Source organism: Paramormyrops kingsleyae, chromosome 3, assembly GCF_048594095.1.
Source record: "Paramormyrops kingsleyae isolate MSU_618 chromosome 3, PKINGS_0.4, whole genome shotgun sequence".
NCBI classification, from domain to species: domain Eukaryota; kingdom Metazoa; phylum Chordata; class Actinopteri; order Osteoglossiformes; family Mormyridae; genus Paramormyrops; species Paramormyrops kingsleyae.
The window spans coordinates 31,383,450-31,404,769 of record NC_132799.1 but is presented as its reverse complement, the minus strand read 5'-3'; the positions used below and the strand labels follow the sequence as shown (position 1 = coordinate 31,404,769).

Below are 21,320 nucleotides of genomic sequence, written 5' to 3'. Positions count from 1 at the left end.
TAGTGTAGTTCAACTCCTGACACCCATGTTCCGGACAACGGGATAAGTGATTCACATTGATTGCATTGAATCCCAATCACCACCACCCCCCACCCCCCAGGGCCATGAAGCCCCACTGCATTATTGATGCAATTGTACAGATGGTTCACAGTTCTGTATGTATCATGGTTTTTGGGCCACAGTAACGGTACAGTTTCAGTATCTTTCGAAAAAAATAAAAACACATCACCTTAATTAAACAATGAACCCTTTATTTTTCCATATAACAAATCGCTTTCCTCTCAGAATAATGGCAGCATGACTGACAAGGCCTAGTTTCAGTCTACAGTATGAAAACAAGGTGGTTCTAGGTGGATATATGGTTATAATCAATATAACGTGTTGATGTGTAAACAATTCTTATTGAGCTAAATATATGGTTATAATCAATAAAACAAACCTCTATTGAGCTGAATATACATTGATAATCTAATAAAGCAGTTCTTATACTGTTAAGCTAAATGTAAACAATTTTTTTATAATAATAAAAATAGCTTCTTAAAACATTTGTAAGCTGATTTTGTGTGAACGCATGCAACAACAGTTAGGGTGAATTTGGAATTTACAGGGTAATTTCAAACAGCATCATCAAGATTGCATCATGGACCAGTCGCTGAGCAACAGGAGGTTGGAATTAGCACAGAGGATGAGATGTCGCATGTGCTGTGGAGCTGAATGTACAACGTGCATGTAGTCTACAGGGCAATAAGCAAGTTTTGGAAATTATAGGAAAATGACAGGCATATCGCAATACCACGGTTCACATGTGCGGATTGAACCATAGGGGGCGTACTGAATGGTTCAACAATATACCGTGTACCATTGCATTTCTAGTGCCTATTACAGATTTTATATTATATTCTGTCACCTATTAAAGTCATGTACTATATCGACAGTTTTTATGTCACTTTTATCATTGAGCTAAAGGTTTCCACAGGAAAGTGGATGTGATGAGTATCTCTGAGGGCTTCAGTATGTTTTGACCTCCTGTTGGATCACCTCCAATAGGATCTGAAGATGCTTGGTGCATGATTCTGGAAAAACATGGACAGGTTGTGGTCAGCAGCTAAAAACATGATCAAACCACACAGTAATATTAGGAAAATAGATGCAGAAATAGATGCAGAATTATAGGTGCTATACCATCGAAGTTCAGGAACTTAGTCCATAGTTCTGAGTTCCTGGGCCATCTTAACTGAGAACTTTAATAGTTCCTGGCCTTTTTCATGTGTCGCTTTCCCACTGCACAACAGGAACTGTGACCGTTATGCTAAATAATCATGGAAGACCCAGAAAGTTGTTTTGTTACTTATTGGAGGGATCGATAACATGGTCCAAAAATATGAGACAACTGTATTGGTTCAAAACAAGCCAGAGCATTTAATTTCTTTATATATTTCTTTATACATATTTATAATTTATAATTAAATCTGGCCAGCAGATTAGTCTTTATTTTTCCTCAGAATAAAAATGATTCCACTAATACGTGCTGGCATTGGCGATATTAGACTGAAGAATATCGGTTACCAACCAAATTTTCAGATGAAATATAGAAAGAAGGTATTCATTAATGAATCTAATGTAATTGGGATACAAAAAGAAGTTCCTGGTTACTGAAAATGGTTCTTGTTCATGCAGTGAGAAAGTGCCTCATGATAGCAGCTCTCATGACTGTTTGGCCTTTGCGTCACTCACGGAAAGCATTTCTCCAGCGGACAGGTAAGCGCTGCTGGTGCACAGTGAGGTAGTACACTGGCACGCCTGACAGTGTGACTGCACAGCTGCTCCCAGTGTTCCAGGGGTCTGAGTACAGGGACAGGCCCACAATGAAAAAACATACTGCTGTGAAGCTGATAGTAATGGCTACCGGCACCTGGGAAGGTAGAAAAAGAGAAAAACAGATAATTAAACAATCATCAGGTTGCATTAAAAATGTGTTTCAGGTTTCCTGGTTGCTGTTATTTCTAATTACATTTTATAAGAATCAAACCATTTTTTTCTTGGTGTAGCTTATTAATCAAGCCAAACCCTATGCAGCCATATCAAAATTACTAAGAGTAACTAACAAAAATAGTGAAGTCGAATAGTCCAGTGACCTTGAAGGGTCTGGAGTGGAGGGGAAACCTGTATCGGTGTATGAGCAATCCCAGGGTTGTCATGGCAATGAAGAGCCAGCGGGAGAAGGAGGCATAGTTGACCAGCTGGAAGAGGTTCCCTCTAATCAACATCACCACCACCAGAGGGTACTGTGGGCACAGGGAATCAAAAGGGGAAAACAGGGGATTTCAGGGCCGTTAAACCTGTGTGTGTCCATTTTCATTCTCACCATGTGCTCTTCAGATACTGACCAGCCAACTGTACTTCAGAGCTGGGAGTGTACTTCTGTAAATCTGAAGGCACCGCGACGCCTTCCGCATTAGTGTACTAAGCTGAGGGAGCACTGCTTACCAGCATCAGTACCGCTGGCAGGGGTGTCTCTCTGCGGATGTGAATCATAGAGAGCAGAGCCGGGAAGTGGCCTTCCCTGGCTCCCACAAACAGCATCCTGAGACACAGAGGAAGGTCATCAGGCTGCTCCCAATGGGAGAGAAGACCTGTGACTCAGTGCAGGTCCTGGCAGGGAAAATATCTACCTGGATACTGCAAAGAAACTCCCATTGAGGGACCCCAGGCAGGATATGGCCACCAGCATGGGGATGATGGATGCGATGCTCTGCAGAGTGCGGTGGGCAAACGTCTGAAAAAGGTAACAAAGTATCACTGACCAGATCCCTAGCAGCATATCGTACATCGTCATGTGACCCTAAAACCCTTCATATACGTCATAATGTGCTCTGGTGGTCTCTCATATTAAGTGGTATATTTCTATATTGTAAATATAAACACAAAGGTCTATATGATGCATTGCTTTTCAATAAAACTGAAACTATGAATAAGACAAATGCATGATTTAATTACCTATTGTGCTTAGTGAATTGGGCTGGGCCACCCCAAGGCATTAGTGAACTTAGTGGGTGCAAATTTTGACTAGGGTTGGGGTTGGACCATCCCTGCAAATGAGGTTCACAGTGACTAAGTGTGTCATTGTAGCAAAAATAAATGATGTTTTAAGTACAGCAGTACTGACCATAGCTACGGCATCCGATGCCAGTAGCTCAGCCGAGGTCATCACCGTGTAGTATGACACATTAACCAGCACATAGCACACAGTTACTGTTACCATGGAGATAACGATCGACAGTGGGATGTTTCTGACAAGACAGAAAAAGAAGAACCGGACAAAACCATGCTAGTTGTGATAGCAGGAATCATCTAACAGACAACAACACACCATTCATGTGGTTGCGTTAGTCACAAAGTGCATCTGATTCTTCCCGAAATGCTTCATTTTAGAATTAGGCTTCTTTTGGTACCTGTTGGGATTGATGACCTCTTCTGTGACACAGTTCAAATAAAACCTGTAAGGAAAAGTGAAATCAGTTTCTCCAAATGGAAAGGTTCCTTGGTTAAAACAAATCCGATGTTATGAGACCTACCATCCACCATAGGCGTAGAGTCCAGCGTAGAATGCCAGTGGGAGTTTGGTCAGTGTTAAGGAATCAGAGTCAAAGGCATTGTCGAAGTTCTTAACTTCTCCTGCAGAGAGATGAACCACTGAAGATAAATTCCTATTTTACCAAGACAGTCATAACAGGCCCATGGTAGAATGCACTGCCCTCCATGCGCCCACTGGCATGAGCGTACCTCTGGCCAGCGCCATGATGCCAGGGACAATGATGAGGATGAGGGCGAACACTTTGATGAAGGTGAGTGTGACCTGCATGTTGGAGGCCAGTTTCACACTCCAGCAGTTAACTGCCACCACAATGGCTGGAGAGTAGAAGGAAACACCATGATGTACATAACACACATGTACCACAACATGCAAACAACCTACAAAACAGTCACAGAGAAGGCTGACAGAGTTGGCACAGAGAGCAAAGCTGTACTCACACACGGCCAGAAGACTGACCAGCTTAACCACCATCTCGGGGGTGGCACAGGGGGCAAAGAAGGGCTCTATTACGTATCGACCAAACGCCAGGGACACCACGGAGGCTGCGGCTGGTCTGAGACAATACACCTTTACTGTCATTGTACAGGTAGGAAGCACAACAAAATGTCAATCTTCACATATTCTATCTTGCTCTTCTATGAAACACACATGGCTGACCCCAAAACTTTGGGTTGGAGAGCAAAGTCAGCTATTTATCTGACTACTCAGTTGTCCATAGGACTTGAACCAACGCCCTTTCAGACTTAGGCATGCTGTACTAACCCGCAGATCAACACACCAAGCCCCCCAAGACTGACCATTTTGAACTTATGGACAGCACACTAATTTCTCCTAGCCTTGGGTTTCAAGTGGTGCTTTTCCACTGCCACCAAGAACCGAGCTGCATCCAAGCTGTACCGCAAACAGACAGTTTCCATCTGGGGCACCGTAAGACGGGGGAAGGTTAGGACGAATCCAAGGGCCCCTTAGTGACAGGGGGCCTAGGAAATTCGGAAAATAACTGGATTGGTCTGGACTGGGGGGCCCAATATGGGGGCCCAAAATCTCTAGCAACGCCCCTGGTTTCCATTGTAAATTAGCCAAGCGGTAAGTGAGCCATACCCGCACTGACTAGCAGGGCCAAAAGCATGACCAAACCCAGCTGGTTGTGTCACCACCATCTAATTGGCTGAAATGCATGGAGATACCGGTGCCGGTACCAATGCCGGGATTGTATGAAGGAAAAAAGGGCATATTCCATATATCATTCATTATTAGCAGTATCGCACATAGTGATGTATTGATGCATTCCTGATCAGTTGGAACTTGAAAATTTCCAACCTACTACTTGATAAAGTACTAGAGAAAGGCTGAATGGAATAGACTCGTAATGCAAAGCTAATGCTATGCAAGCTAATGCTATTTCTGCTAACATTCAAAGCTAACATAACATGTCTATTCTCACAGACATGCTAGTGGAAATTAGCACATAGTAAATCATGATGTGCACAGTGTTAACAGTAAATAAGCATCTCTTTGGTTCTACATCACTGTCATTCTTAGCAATGCTGGTTCCAGTGAGCTGGAACTGTGCTGTAACTAGTGTCTCTTAACAGTACGGGTTGAACGTTGCCCGGTTCCTGTATGCCAATGTAAAATTGCAAAAAGCCTTTCTTCCACCACTACCAGGAATGTTCATGGTCACCTGATCACAACATCACACCCCGACCCTATCTCCAACCTATTGATATCCTAATGTGATCTTTTCAATAGATTTCAACTCAAAGATAAAATTTATGCACTAAGCATCCAAACATATAAACCAGGTTTAAATTAATCCTGTTAATCCTGACATCTCCGGACCTGATCACGATGAATTCAACCCAGAGGTAGAGGAAAGCAGGCAGAGGGCCTAAGGTTTCCTGCAGATATATGTATTGCCCTCCAGACTTCTTAAAGGTGGTTCCCAGCTCTGCGTAGCACAAGGCACCTGGAGACATGGACAGGCAGTTGGAGAGATAACAGATAACAAAAACTCGTGACAGAATTTGAACAAAATCCCGTTAACCATACAAAATCATAAACTGGCTAAGATAAGTTGGTTTATACAACAGAAATCACTGTATCCATTTTAAGTATAAACTGAACTCATCTTAACAACTCTAGATAAAAATTTACAGTCTTTGTACCTCAGGTTAAATAGTTCACTTGATGAAGGAGATATTGTTTAACCAAGCAGTGTGTTTTAATGTTACAGTACATTAGATTGCTAACCATTTTGACTGTTTTATATTATGTTTATATTCAAATAAACAAATCAAAAATTTATTTTAAAATAATACAAATAAAGGCATTACAAACACCTTCTCCAACATTTCTCACCATTTCTGTTTAATTCAGTATTATGAAATTGGAATACAAATGTCATTTATTCTAAAATTCCTTTGTCCTTCTTTTGCTATGAAGCAGAGACAGGCATGCCTGTTCCATGCAGGGAGGTGAACTGGCCACACCACACTGAATTGGAATTTGAACGACAGGAAGAAGAATTTAATTAAGTTCAGTAAAAAAATTCAATGCAATCGCAAAAGACAGATATGATAGATTTACTTTCTAGATGGTAGATGTATATCTGAGCTTGTATAAAAGTGAGTGAAGTGTAAAGCTGTTATGATTACTTGATTAAACATAATAACTATTTTTTAAAAAGCATCTATTAAAATCTGTCTTCTCAATTACGTACAGTAAGGCTCGTTTGATGTGTGTACATCAGCACAGAATGGTGCAGGAACTCGGTGCTAGTTACTGCTCATTGTTAGCAGAGTTTGTGATTGCTACACGGTTGGCAACTGTGGTCAGCTGGCTGGTGTGAGATTTTCAATTCGAGACAAGTCTGCACACACATTTACAAGTATGTAAGAGTGCAAAGTGCCCCAATGCTTTTGATGTATCTCATTTTAAGGATATGATGGAATAATATAGATTTGCCATAAGATGTCTTGCATGAGCATAAGAGTCTGAAAGCATGAGTGTCAGTGCAGATGTGTGAGAGGTGGCTTCAGTGGTAATGGACTTGTCCTGCAGGATGGAATGTTTATTATCACTGGAGATTTCAACCATGCGAATCATAGGTTAGTGCTTCCTAAATTCCATCAACGTGGACTTTGCCATGAGAGGGGCGAACGCGCTGGATCTTGTTTACACAAACCAGTTCCGCATTTCGGCCGAAGTCCTGCCCCCACCTCGGCTACTCACACCACGTAACTGTCATTTTAGTTCCAGCATACGGAACACTTGCCAGGCGCTCCAGACTAGTTCTGAAGCAGGTGGAAACCTGGCCAGCAGTGGCCATTTCGGCTCTTCAGCACCGACTGAGACGTGTTCAGGGAGGCTGCGACCCATGGCGACTGCACCGACTAGGACGAGCACACAGCATCACCGACCAGCTACATCAGCAAGTGCACCTATGATGTTACTATCTCCAACATCATCACCACACATTCCAACCAGATGCCGTGGATTTGGGAATTGCACCACACAGCGAAACATCGCAAGGTCCTCAGACAGTGATGACAGCTGAGAAGATCATTGGAGTCTCTCTTCCCACTACAAAGTGCATCCGCAAAGCGACCAGCATTGTGGATGACCCACGCACCCCTCACACAAACTATTTAACTCTCACACAAACTCTTTTGTCGTCTGGAGAAAGGTACCCAGCATTCAAGTTTTCACAGCCATATGTGTTACAGTTTCGTCCCTCAAGGGCATTGATCTTGGCGGCTAACACTCTCAGCTTCTCTCCCTTGTGGTGCCACTGACTGCCAAACAGGTGACGGGTGCTTGTCTCATCTCTGTCACCACTGAATTGTTGCTTTAGAGCCACTTTCAGGTCTGTAGTTTGAATCGGGCTTCCAAGCAAATGTCGAGGAGGGTTTGCAGAGCCCTGCCCTCCAGGGCAAGGCCACACTCACAGTGGGTATTAACGAGAAAAATGAAGATATGCAAGGATCAGGTAAAGACATGGTATACACACAGGTGAGTGAGGGAAAAATAAATGCAAAATAGTGGTGCAACCATCAGCGGTGTGGACACATACTAGGAGCCCCAATAGTATCCATATGCAGCCCACAAGTCTATAAGATACGCCCAGTACAATCAACGCCTGCTACAAGACACGCCCACTTGAGAGTAACATCACGTTAAAGGCCACACCTTCTATGTAATTTGAAGTCTATATCAAACGAAATGCGGAAGTTCAACATCATCTGCGCTCTCAGTTCATAAATGAACTGGTGACAAACCCACTGATAAATGTACAGTCATGCGTCGCATAATGATCAACGATGGATTGCAAATACAATGATATTTCCATAACATTATACTGGTGCTGAAATTTTCCTATTGCCTCCTCATCTTGTGCTGCAATGCATTACACACGTGCTTGTGGTGATTCTCATTTAAACACAGATGTATCAAAGTATAGCACATACAATTATGTACAGTAGGCTACTATATATTAAGGACTATATTACTGGTTTATGTATTTACTATATTGTACTTTTTTTGTTATTTTAGAGTGAAGTCTTATAAAAAGGTTTATTTTAACCTAGGTGTGCAGTAGGTTAAACCATCTAAGTTTGTATAAGTACTCTCTATGATGTTCGTACAACAACAGAATTGCCTGACAGTGCATTTCTCAAAAGTTTTCCCCATCATTAAGCGAAACATGGTCATATTAGGCGTTAACTGGTAGATTTATCCAATAAATGAAATTGAACAGAAAATAAATGTAGGTTAGACAGGCTAATGAATCATTACAGCTGAGTTGAGTTAGCCTTGTTATCAACATGTCTACAGAAGGGTAAGGCTTTAAAGAGACATGCTATATTTTGTCACAGTGTGACACGCCGCCTGCTACAAGTTATGCCCCTACACGTTCCACCCCTGTCTTGCAATTTGCAGACAGTCCCTTCTTCAGGAGCCGGCTTGCTGACGTACATTATGATTGGCTTAGAGAGCACATGCAAAGGTCATGCAAATGCAACAGTGATATACTTTTTTTTACATAGAGTAAATAATCTTGAAAAGGAACCATCATTAAAATTGCAAAGTTTTGTTTAAGTGTATTTTGTCTTAAACCAGCTGACTATCAGTGGTGGTCCTTGCGATGTGACAATCGCATGTACTTAACAGGTAGTGTCAACATTAACATCTCACATTGTGCAGAGCTAGTTACTGATTGAAGCACTACTGGCCATTTTGGTGCCTAATTGCGTAATTGTTGTGTGGTGTTCCCCCTATGTCAATATGTGTGTCTGCGTGTGAGTGTGAGTGTGTGTGTGTGTGTGTCACAGTTGGCCTTCCATATCTGCTGGGATTGGTTCCAGAACCCCCGCAGACACCAAGATCTGCAGATGTTCAAGTCTCTTACATAAAATGGCATAGTATTTGCATATAACCTACATACATCCTTTCCTATACTTTAAGTCATCTGTAGATTATAATGTAAATGATATGTAAACTGTTGCTTTTCCTGTACATATGATAAAGTTCAGTTTATACATGACACACAAACAGGCATAAACAGCAACAATAATAAGACAATTAAAACCATATCTTGTAATTAAAGTTGTGTATGACGAATGGACGGGATTCTGACGAATTTGCTTATCCCTCAACGGACGACAGAGCAATGAAAAATATCTTGTACACAACAGTCACAATAAAACATATAGTTTTATTTCTTACAAAATATCATAGCACAAGAAGACAGTTTCTCTAAAATACGTTTGTGTTAACTCTGCTACAGGTACATATACTTTATGTACAGGTACATATGTATAATTTTCAGTCATCTCTCTTACTTCCACAGCCAGTAAGGTGGGGTGGAATGGATTTTCCCCATGAGAAACAATGTCTTCTGATTTAATCGGAGGGGATGGATTTTCCAGGGTACTGGGAAAATCTGTTCCCCCAACCTACATGTCCATGGAATTATGAGGGGTGACTGAAAGTTATTCAGATCCATGATTGCATGTATATAAACTAGTGATATCAGTATTGGGTTCCAGAGTTGCTGCATGTCTGTTTTAGCGGGAGGAACTAAATACCCTTTCAGGAAATAATGTTTCCCTCTCATATTTGGGTAAAGAAACATGTGAGATGGCTGAAAGTCATTCAGGTAGTCAACTGCATTTGCCTGAACTAGTATTATCAGTATTGAGGTCCAGACTTGCTTTGTGTCTGTTTTAGCAAGGTAACCATATAATCTAGCCGTAAGGTAAACGTTCCCCTTTCATATCTATACAGAAACGTATGATTGATGACTGAAGAAAGAGATATGTATCACAAATTTGGCGTTCTGTAATTTATGTAGCTGGGTGTTAGCATAGGAAACCATACATCAGAATGTTTTAATAGAAATGGATTATGTTTCAATGGGTACAAAGACATACTATACGTGATGTCCTGCAAACAATACTATCGATCCATTTACTCCCAGAGATGCTGAGCTTTGGAAATGATGTGTTGAAGCATTTGTCCAATAAACGTCTAGCTTTAATACACTGAAAACACAAGTGCCTTTAAGTCCAGTGAAGTTGCACTTCAGTGGGTTTTCTTGGATCATGCTGCTTTAGGAATGTAATGTGTGAGAACAAAAATCACATTAGACGACCTGGTAGAGATTATTGCTGATTGTGAACTAACTAGCCATGAAGTTGAACACATCCTAGCACGCTTTTTGTAATGGCAGTGTAAATGCAACAGTACATATTTGACTACATTTTTCGTGACATTTTAGAGGAGGCGGATCTTCTCTTGTAGTCTTAGAGCAGTGACCACTGCTAAGCTGATTGAATATGTGTGCTCCCTGCGAAGGGTCCCCTGTATACAAAATATAAATATACTGACGATTACTCGATTAATTATCAAAGTAATCGGTAGACTCTCGATTATTAATATAATCCACAGTAAAGCCCTAATTGAAATATTAATTAGCATTTTCACACCTGCACCTACACTATGGATATGAAGTTATATGAATTCAAATCCATTTTAATTCTAAATCCTTAAATTCAAATTTGAATTGCAACTCTGCATCCTGTTTTCAACCACAATTCATATTCAGTAAATTCAAATTCATAAACTGAATTAGAATTTAAGGACTATTTCTCAATTCATTTCTGAACGGTGCACAACCCTGGTTCCATGCATTCCTCTACTACCATCACGTGTGTTTACGTTCCCTGAATGTTATGTTGCAATTCTGGTCATTGTATAGTCTTATGTTCTTGCTTTGTTAGAAGTTGTTGTGTAGTTCCTGGTCCAATATTGCTTTCACTTGTACTTGAGCTCAGCCCAGTCGCACTTATACTTAGTTGATAGCACTATTTGTATTGTGTATTTGTATTGTATTTGTATATCTTGTATTGCCTCACTTGTAAGTCACTTTAGACCAGGGGTGGCCAATCTTATCCGCAAAGGGTCAGTGTGTATGCTGGTTGTTGGGGTAACCTTTAGGTCAGCCGTTCAAACCCAGGTGTGAGGACTCTTCAGCCAATCAGTCCTCTAATCAGTGATCTAATTAGGGAGTTGCAGCGAAAACCCGCATACACACCGGCCCTTTGCGGATAAGATTGGCCACCCCTGCTTTAGACACAGGCATCTGCTAAATATGTAAAATGTAAATGTAATGCAAATCCATGACAGATACACGTGTGCTCTTACCGGCCAGGGAGAGCACTCCACACAGTGCCCAGACCAGCAGGGAGACCCCCACGCTGCCACTGTTCTCCAGCACCCCCTTAGGCGCGATGAAGATGCCGCTGCCCACCACTGTGCCGAGGACGAGTGAGGTGCCGGTCGTCAGGTCAATCCTCCTTCTCAGATACACAGCGCCGTCGTCCGACCGGCTCTCTTGCCCGCCGTCTGCCTTTGCCCCGTTCCCCATGTCAGATGCGTGCACCTCCTGACTAAAAGTTGCCTGCACCCTCAGGCATCTGCATACCTGAAAACGGTACACAGTCTCTTAATGATTCTACCCATGCAGTCACACACTGGTTCGAATCCACATTTAAGTGACATATAAGGCCACTTTGCGAACATTAGATTTCAAACACGATCCTCTGCTACTGGAGCTTTGAAAAGTGGAATTTGTCACCAAACCTTTCAAATATCAGCGATCGTCACCAGTGAAGGATTCCAAATAAAAAGGGAATTTATTGTTGGAGATATTCAAATGAAATTAAATGAAATGAAGTTTGCTTTTAAAAACTCACCTTCTGTGTAAAATCCTGTAGTTTTAACTTTGATTACTTTGTCAATCAAAAGAGACATGGCGCAAGACTAAAAAAACGTATTATCCTAATAGTAATTGAGAACTAAGACCTCTTCTGACTGCGTCACTTACTGCTTGAATCTTGAATCCGATGCAGGATTGGGGATTAACAAGCCCACTCTATGGGATCTTGGACACCCTTTCGCTGGCCCTCGATGGTCTGTGCAGTAACCACGACAACTCAGAAGCATACCAGAGGGGGGAACAAAGCTTGCAGTCTTCTGGGGTCCTGGCGCTAACTGTGCAGGTCGTGCGATCGGGAAGGAGACATACTGCCGTGTCTGAACTTGACATAGGAATCTGACCCGAGCTATGAAAAATATTTCACATCAATGTACATAAAAATAAACAACAAATAAATTGAGCATTATATATAACACTGGTGTAACACCTGTAAACCTGGCTATCTTTTACAATGCATAAAAAAATTACTGTAGCATATTATTATTATTATTACTAATAATAACAATAATAACCCATGGGTGGCAGAGAAAGCACAGTTAAATGTTTATACATGTTTTTGAAAGTGGTAGTTTATAGTTTAAAGTTTAAATGTGCTAATATACAGTGCTTTAGTTTATGAGGTATTCCTACAATGGGTCGGGGGGGGGGGGAGTGGCTAACTCTTACCGTGTCAGTATACCTGTGTCGATCCTTGGCCCGCTAAACTACACCCCTCCCAGGGTTAGGTTTGATATCTGTCATGTACACATTACTTAGCAAGTTGCAATGATTTACTGTTTTATTTCTGTAATTCTTTAAAAAGTGACAGGGGCCTCTGACGATGTCTGGGTGCCTCTGCAGATCCCTGACCCGTTAAACTGGACCCCAACCTGGGTTACTTTCTATGACGGTTAGGTAACCATTACACAGCAAGTTGCAATAGCTTAACCGTTTTGTTTCTGGAATTTGTTCAGAAAGTACTGGGGAGTGCCAGCAAAAGAGAACTTTAATGGACCCTTAATCGTTGGTCCAGCGATGGTGACTTATATGCGCTATGTGCCTCAGCACTCGACGACCCCTCTCTGATACTTCATGTGGTCTGTCACTTCATCACTGTTCCTAAACGCTTCCATTTTCCAATAATACCACTTACAGTTCACCATGGAGTAATAAGCAGGGAAGAAATTTCATGAAATGACTTACGGCAAAGGTGGCATCCTATGACAGCACCATACTTGAATTCACTGAGCTTTTCAGAATGATCTGTTCTTTTACAAATGTTTGTAAACCTGATTGCATGGCCAGGTCCTTGATTTTATGCTCCTGTGGCAATGGGTCTGAATGAAACCTCTAAATTCAATGATTAAGAGGTACGTCCCAATAATTTTGTCCATATAGTGTATGTGTTGAGTGTGAGTTGTAGGTTAACTGTGGAAAAACGTCTTTTAGTCACCCAGTTAACCCACAACACGCCCACTATACAGGAGACTCGCAGATAGAATATTGTGATTTTTATTAGCATTTGTGAGGAATGGGCAGATTAACTAAGCGACATGCAAAACAACATTACATGAAAATTGCTTTGTAAAGATAATGCAGAGAACAGTGTAAATCAGAGGTGTACAGATGTGGGGACTGGGTGGACATACTGACATTCTCTGATGTGTGTTGTGTGCCCTCCATGGAGAGATTAAGACCCATGGCAAACATCACTGAAAACACTGAAGAGAAATACAGCCAAACATCTTATTTTTCTGTCAGATCTATTGTGTTTTGTCAGCTGAAAAGCTGCCTAAACTGTATACTTGGGGAAAAAAATTGTGCTTGGGAACATGATCTCCCTTCCCTTGAGAAACAATCTGTCCCAACGGTGTTCTAAAATGGAAAGAAACCAAAAACATATACTCACAGCTGGCCAAAACAGAAGAAAAATCCAAATAATGCCAGCTGTTCGGTCAATGTTAAAATAACATTCAATAGAGTTGCAGACAGATGTCCTTCACTGGAGGGCAAATATTTCAGCTTGTCTTCTGCAGCTCTCATTATTAATATTATATATTACTTATATATACACAAGCTATCACAATATGGGCCACTCAGATATACCAATTCAGCTTACAGCATGTTTTGGACTGTGGAAGGAAACGCTTTGTAAACAGAACTCCACAGGTCCAGACTTTTGTGGAGATCAAACCCCTAACCCCAGGGAGATGTTAGGCCAAAGCCTCACTAAGAAGAGTATCAATAGTAATGCTTAAACACTGCATGAGGTGAATTTTATTTCGTATATGATGTCATCTCATTTTCTCACTGCTTTTCCTGGTGAAGGTCACAGATACGGCATGCTCAGCAGGTCACAACAGACCCCCTTCTCCATGGCCAGAGACTCCAGCTTGCTCTGGGGGATCCCTACGCATTCCCAAGCCTGCTAGGAGATACTACCCTTCCAACATGTTCTGGGACGTCCCCAAGGCCTTCACCCTGTTTGGATCTATCCATGTGGCACCTTTGTGAGATTTCCAAACCATCTCAACTGCCAGTACATGGACGATTTTTAGAATGTAGTGATTTAGGTTATATGATTATTCATCTGCCAATAGCTGCAGAGCCAGGAAGTCAGGCGAACGCCCTTAATGGCATGCTAGTCCATCACATGGCACACCCACATGCTAGTCCATCACATGGCACAACCACCCTCACATGCTCTATGGGCAATTCAAAGATGCAAATCTGCCTGACGGTGGTTTTGGACTGCAGAAGGAAAGCAAAGTACCTGGAGTAAAGTCATGAAGAGAACATGCATACTCCAAACACAGAGCATAGATAGGGGACTCGAATCACCAACACTAGAGATGGGAGGCAAGTTATTACAGAAATAAAAGTGACTGTTTGCAAGAGATGCAAAAGGTGTATTTTTGTTCAAATGGTACAGTTATGCAAATAAATCACTTTTATGCACATATACACGTGGACAGTATACAAAATAACCAAATGTGCACCTGCAAAATTGTACATGTGGAATTGTTCTACACAGGTATAAGTAATTTAGTGATACTTTGGGTTGCTAGCCAGAATGTCATATTAACGTCCTATCAAAAAAAATAGTATTCAGTATTCAGATCATTTTATTTCTCCCAGAAGAGTAATTCAGATCCATAACCAACCCAGTTCACATACTGTAAATAAAACTCAATACAGAACAACAGTAAAACATTAATATGCCACAGACAACAGATCAGCATATGGATACAAGGACACAAGCAGTGGATTCACTCTGATCTGTTCGATCTGAGTGAGAGAAGAAAAATGAATGAATGAATAAATGAATGAACAAACAAATAAAAAGTACAAAAAAGGAACAGAAGAATGCACTTTGTAATATTAGTATTATGGTTTAAAGGGCATAGTTATCATCTAATATGACTACTGTCCGCATTAAGCAGCCTGATTGCAGAAGGAATGAAGGACTTGGAGTAAAGATTGGTTTTCCTGAAGGGAGCATAATACCAGTGAGCTGAGGGCATTAGACTGAATTCACTACGCAAAATGCGGTCAGATATACTAAGAATGCCTTTTGCTTTCTGAGCTACTTGATTGTCCCAGAAGGAGCACAAGTCCCTCTGCTGGACTCCAATAGTTTTGGAGTAAAACTTGACAATGCCATTTAGACTATTCTTGACTTTCACAGAAAACCCATTGAACCAACAAATGAATGAGAATGTTAAAAGACTTTCAGTAACTGAGTGTTAAGTCCTAGCCAATCCTTATTTTCCATCCTTGACGTTGATGGGAATTCACAAGAGTTCAACGGACGGTCACTGGGGGGCGGCATTGTGAGCTTTGAGCGCCTTGTGTCGGAGTCTCCACGCATCTTGCGGTGAGGTTTTGTAGCGCTGGCTGCTCGACAATTAGCACATATGTGGAAGTTTTTTTAAAATTTTCCGCTGTAACTATCCAATATTTGGTTAAACTGTTCGTCTTAAAAATATGTCTCAGGGTTTCGAGATGGGTTTACAATGAAATGTGCGAAAAGACACAGTGTATAATTCTTACATGCTTGCTTCGCGTGTAAGTCACAGTTGATTTTTTTTTATAATATATAGAAAGTTTCGCAGATGAACACACAGGTTTTATCTTGACTACGTTAAGACCGCAGCACGTTTGAAAAATGTGTATATATGTTAAATGACCTCCCGCCCCTCCTCTGTGTGGGAGTTTGCATGTTTTCACAGTGTGGTGCCGGTTTATTTCGTTGAGCGCCTGAATGGGTGGGAAGAGCCGTTTGCACGGGACCAAGTCACGGGCCGGCCCTTTTACAATGCCGAGGTGAAGAGACTGCCTTTGTTTTGCGCGGATGAACGAAGCTGTGCTGTAAATGAAACCGAAAAATGGGTTATTATTATTATTATTATTATTATTATTATTATTATTATTATTATTATTATTATTATTATTATTGTATATCTTAAATGAAGACCGGTTTAATTCAGTCATCTACCATACGAATTTTTCGGTGTTAATGGCCTACACCAATGGTTACACCAGAGGGCGCCATTAATCCTCTGTGAACTTACGCGCCTGGAAAATGAGAAACGTTTTGTCTAATATAAAGCATATACTCTTATTAACCATATATGTCGATGTGTGTCTTTCTGTATGTTAGTTGAATATTTTAGTCAGAAAGTGTGTTTATAAATTTAGTAATACAGAGCTCTGTTAACACGGTAGACTGGGAAGCAAATTCACCTCTCGAATTTATCCTTAGAAAATAAAATATGTTTGAAAAACAGAAATAGAATAGGTATAATTTCTGTTTTATGTGGTTACAAATAGGTAGTACTTTTTATTTTTAACCACAAGAATTTGTAAGAATTATTAGAGAAAAAAAAAATGAGAATAAGAAATTATTCTCAACAGGAAAAGAGGTTATTGCAGTAGGTTTGATTTATTTCTGCTGGAGGTAAAACAGTGTCCAGTAGTGAGGCTGTCTAGTATAAAATGAGATATTCCTGTAAATATAACGTCCACACTCGCGTCCCCAAGGAGTCATTTGTGGGTCTGATCAACAACAGACTCATTTTGAGCCTGACTGACACTGCACTGCTCTACCTGCCTTAGAGATGTTGGGACCCTGTGATGTGGTGAGGACCCACTGAGGTTTCCTGAGATCGCTGAATTGTTGACCGTGGTGCAGTACAACTTGAAGGCTTTTTTCCTTCGACACAGGTCGTTCCAGAGTCCCCAGATTGGCTTTAGTCTAGATACCAGCTATCATCTGAAGTAGAAATACTAATTAGGCTGACCTCATTAGAATCGACAAAGAATTTTAGGAATGCATGTTTAAATGAGAAAATCACAAGCGATTTAATGAAGTGGAACTGCGGGCTTCAAAATCGTGTTTGGTTACCCCGGATGACCGGACCATGTGCAGCGTGCAGTTATCAGCCCCCTGTAGCTGTTTTTGGACACGCGTGGGCAGCTGGGCAAACAACCATATGAGATGGGCTTTATTGTAGATGCTCTTTATTCAGGGACAAATGGAGTCGGGGGGCTGGCAGGACAACAAAACAACAAAGACTGTCCAGATACACAAAGAAATAACCACAGCAAAGAGTAAGAAAAAAAGCCTTTATTTATATAGCACCCTTCATACATGAGCTGCAGCTCAGTGCTTCACGTATAGGAAAAAAGATGAAGAATGAAAGAAAAAACAAAGCAGCTACACAAAATAAACAGATATTGTGCATGTCGTTCTGACAGCTGGCTCAGGCATAAACAAAAGCAGAACACGCGACTGCTTTTGGAGGGAACGAGGAACAGGTGGAATAAATAAACGTGCACTATCACTGCCACTTGTCTGTCCCTCATGAGACGGGTGGTGGCCCCGCCCCCCGCCGCGCGTCCCTGTCACAGCTACGCGCTCCTTCCAGCTCGCTGATGATCTGCCGTCCTCAGCTCCGCCCGCCGCTTTCATCCCGGGACCTGGGGCATAATTAGCTGCCTTCTCAGCTGGAGGGGGGGGTGGTGGGAGCTGGCGGAAATGAAGGCCTCAAATTAGCTTTGGTGCTTGTCACTGTCTCTCCCCCCCCAGTGCTTTGAAAATGCAGCTTAATGGAGCAGAGGGAGCGGCAGGGGGCACGGAAGAGGGGTGTGCGGGGCACCGTCGGCCGCCTGAGGAGCGCCGCTTGATGCACCTCCGCGTCTCCCATCAGTCCCATCGGTCCGATCAGTTCCCGTATCCCTGCAGCTTCTTCACGCCATCTTGACTCGGTTTACAGCCCTCTTGCTAATTTGCTGCTCTCGCCTATTTTTTGTATCTTTTAACGGATGCCTGATGCATGTCTGCGTGCCGGATATAGTGCAGTCCACAGTCCTCCAGGGCTTCGTGCTCAGTGTAGCCAGTAATAATGGCTATATCATGCTGACAGAAGCCCCCCGGCCTGGGGAGAGCGGGAGAGGGGCTGGGAGCCAACCCGGGGCTCTGCTCCAGAGCACATTACCAGTGTGCTCCTGGGCACATGTGTGTGGGAAACGTGAGGGTCTTCATCTGTCTGTCAGCGCTGATTCTGTTCAGTAGGTGTCAGGGCAGATGGGGCTTTTTTTTTTAGACTGTTTTGTGTTTATGATTTTCTCTGCATGTGGTTCCACTGAGGGTGGATCTGTGTTCTATATTACCTGCAAAGGCCACTGGAGGTAGGCATGGGTGTACCTAGAAATTCCGGGCTCCCAAACAAAACTTCAGCTGGAGGCCCCTGCCCAAGTTTATGTATGGTGTTATGTATTTAAGGGCCCCTTTTAAGTGCTGGGCCCCCTGAATCTGCCCAGGGTAGCCACGCCCCTCTGACACTGCCCGGGTAGCCAAGCCCCTCTGAGGCTGCCCAGGGTAGCCACGCCCCTCTGAGGCTGCCCAGGGTAGCCACGCCCCTCTGAGGCTGCCCAGGAAAGCCACGCCCCTCTGAGGCTGCCCGGGTAGCCAAGCCCCTCTGAGGCTGCCCAGGGTAGCCACGCCCCTCTGATGCTGCCCAGGGTAGCCATGCCCCTCAGACGCTGCCCAGGGTAGCCACGCCCCTCTGATGCTGCCCAGGGTAGCCATGCCCCTCAGACGCTGCCCAGGGTAGCCACGCCCCTCTGATGCTGCCAAGGGTAGCCACGCCCCTCTGATGCTGCCCAGGGTAGCCATGCCCCTCAGACGCTGCCCAGGGTAGCCACGCCCCTCTGACCCTCAACCATAAACCTCAGTGATGATTATTATAACTGAGGAGACCTCAGACCTCATCGTTCACTTTTGTGTTTCACCAAGTGTGTATGGTGAGGCTCACTGCCTTCCTTCATTGTATGTCAGCTGCGGTCCTGTGCCACTTGCACCCGCCACTTTCTTGCCCGCATGTCCACGTCTTTAAAGTCTCTCTCCGTCTCCTTTCCCTCAGAGGGCCCAGTCCCTATATCTCATGGATCTCTTCACTATTCCAAAGAACGAGTTTTTCACAGACTCTTGTCAGTTATGGTAGCTTTGGCCCTTTTTCCCCGCGCTGACCATCTATCAACGCCATCGTTGATGTGCGCCCCCGCATGTATCCGAAAGCCAAACAAGCCCTACAAAAAAGTTGTGTTTCTGTGCCAGATCGCTCAATACCCATTTGGTGCCCGATTGATGACGCACCTGAACAGACAGGCGTTTTGAAATAAGAAAGATTCTTTTCATTTTGAAGATAAAAATGTGCCTGTAGAAACAGCTCTCATCCATCATCAAACTAAGCCTGGTGGGAAAACAGGTGACTGATTTTATAGATGTGCCACAAGGTGGCAATAATGCACAAGAAATTTTGGCTGCTACCTACTTTCTTGGCCTCTAGAGGGAGACTATCATCCTTGTGTGCACAGTCCTAAAAAGTCTTTTTTAAGCAATGAATTAATCTACAAATGTGTCAGGGTGATGCATTTATAAATGGGAGCGATTATTTGGTGCAGACGAGACCTCGAAACAGCTCCTGTTCCTCCCGTGTCCCTCTTCTCCATCGTGCACGTCTCATCCAGTTCACAGCGCTGACTTCTGCCTCTTCCTCACACGTTTCTTCTCTCGCTTTCTCAAACACTTCCTGTCTCTGCTGTCAGTGCAGAAATAAGAGGATCACAAGCGAGGGATGGGGAGGGGGTGCATGGGGGGGGGTGCATTCTGGTTCTTCTCGTCAGTGTAATCCACTCTGCTGAGCCAGACGCCTTCCCTTGACTTCTCGTTCTGCTCGTGGCAGTCGGCGTGTGTTAACGGAGTGTCCGTGTCAGGGTTGAGTCAGTAGCTTTGAGGGAACACTTACAAATGGGTGTTAACTGTGGACGCAGGGTTTCCTGTAAGCTTGTTCCTGGAGTACAAGGCCATCCTGGAGGAACAGGAAACAGGGTATGGGATACTTAATACGATGAAATAGATAACACTTTAGTTGACGGGGCACACATTCTTAGTAATAACTCAGTACTAAAATACAAATGAACAAATATAGTTGCTACTTGAGATAAAAGATGCATCACGGTTCATTAATGATGAACAAACATGAGATCAGTATTTTGTGTTATTCATGACTTGTTCCTTCAGTAGTTCCTTAGTCGTTCCTTCAGTAGTTCACAAAGTTCTACAGGATTAACAGATATAAGTATAGTAACTGCTTTGGATGAAAGATGCATCATGATTCATTAATGATGAACAAATATGACCAGTATGTAACTAAGGCTTAGTTTAATACATAGGTAATAGTATAATGCTATATTATTAGTGCCCCATCAAGTAAAGTGGTGAAGCGTTACCAAAAACAAATTTGACACGCATTTGTCCATAGTGCTAATAATAGTAAATATCCAGCACCGCTGTGTGATAATGATAGCCTGTATTCAGCTCAGCACCACGCGGCTTTGGTGATGACAGCACCATGCACACACACACACACACACACACACACACGCACACACACACACACACACACACAGAGGTCTTGAATAAGCATGCTTAGCCCTAACACATGCGTGCAAATGGAGCTTTTTGTGCAAGTCATTGCTTACCATCGTGATTCACGTGGCCTTAGCGTGTTCGTGACCCAGCAGCACTCCGTTCTGGCACCGAAGGCCGCCGGCTCACTGGAGCCCCGCCCACATCCTGCAGGCGACGCCCAGCCAGAAGCCGCCCGAACCAGATGGCACCATAATTATTTCCAGTCATCAACAAGTGCGGCCAGCTGATTAGCCTTTAGCTTCTCTAGCGCTGGGCCAGCAGGTGGGTGCACGCTGAACCTCCTTGACCTCCAAGCCTGCTCGCGTGATTGCCTGCTCGTGACGGCCCCCCCACCCCCAGCAGAGCTGCATTTCCTGCACGACGCCAAGCAGCAGGTGATGCGTCTGGAGTGGTTCAACAGGCGAGATGTTGACCTTTTCTTCTCCCTTGGACATCCATCTTTGTCTCTCTCTCTCTGTCTCTCTCTC

The 21,320-nt window shown here is 43.1% G+C and overlaps 1 protein-coding gene and 1 long non-coding RNA gene across 3 annotated transcripts; both read right to left on the bottom strand.

The window, feature by feature from the left end:
* Window positions 1-230: 230 nt before the first annotated feature.
* Window positions 231-12,488, bottom strand: LOC111837784 (cystine/glutamate transporter-like). Of its 2 annotated transcripts, XM_072710147.1 has the most exons (13): window positions 11,985-12,488; window positions 11,303-11,582; window positions 5,438-5,564; window positions 4,033-4,148; window positions 3,784-3,909; window positions 3,576-3,675; window positions 3,453-3,497; window positions 3,167-3,290; window positions 2,673-2,776; window positions 2,488-2,584; window positions 2,136-2,285; window positions 1,735-1,912; window positions 231-1,073 (listed from the first exon to the last, which is right to left on the bottom strand). In XM_072710147.1, the coding sequence occupies exons 2-13, from the start codon at window positions 11,523-11,525 to the stop codon at window positions 1,009-1,011; spliced, it is 1,455 nt and encodes a 484-aa protein (XP_072566248.1). In that variant the 5' UTR covers window positions 11,526-11,582; window positions 11,985-12,488; the 3' UTR covers window positions 231-1,008. The 2 variants fall into 2 exon arrangements, with proteins under 2 accessions (XP_072566248.1, XP_072566249.1); XM_072710148.1 differs by lacking the exons at window positions 4,033-4,148; window positions 5,438-5,564.
* A 4,978-nt stretch (window positions 12,489-17,466) lies between these two features.
* LOC111837790 (uncharacterized) lies at window positions 17,467-21,320 on the bottom strand. Its single transcript, XR_002836733.2, has 3 exons — window positions 20,904-21,320; window positions 20,168-20,230; window positions 17,467-19,960 (listed from the first exon to the last, which is right to left on the bottom strand). It is a non-coding gene; the product is annotated as an uncharacterized lncRNA (long non-coding RNA).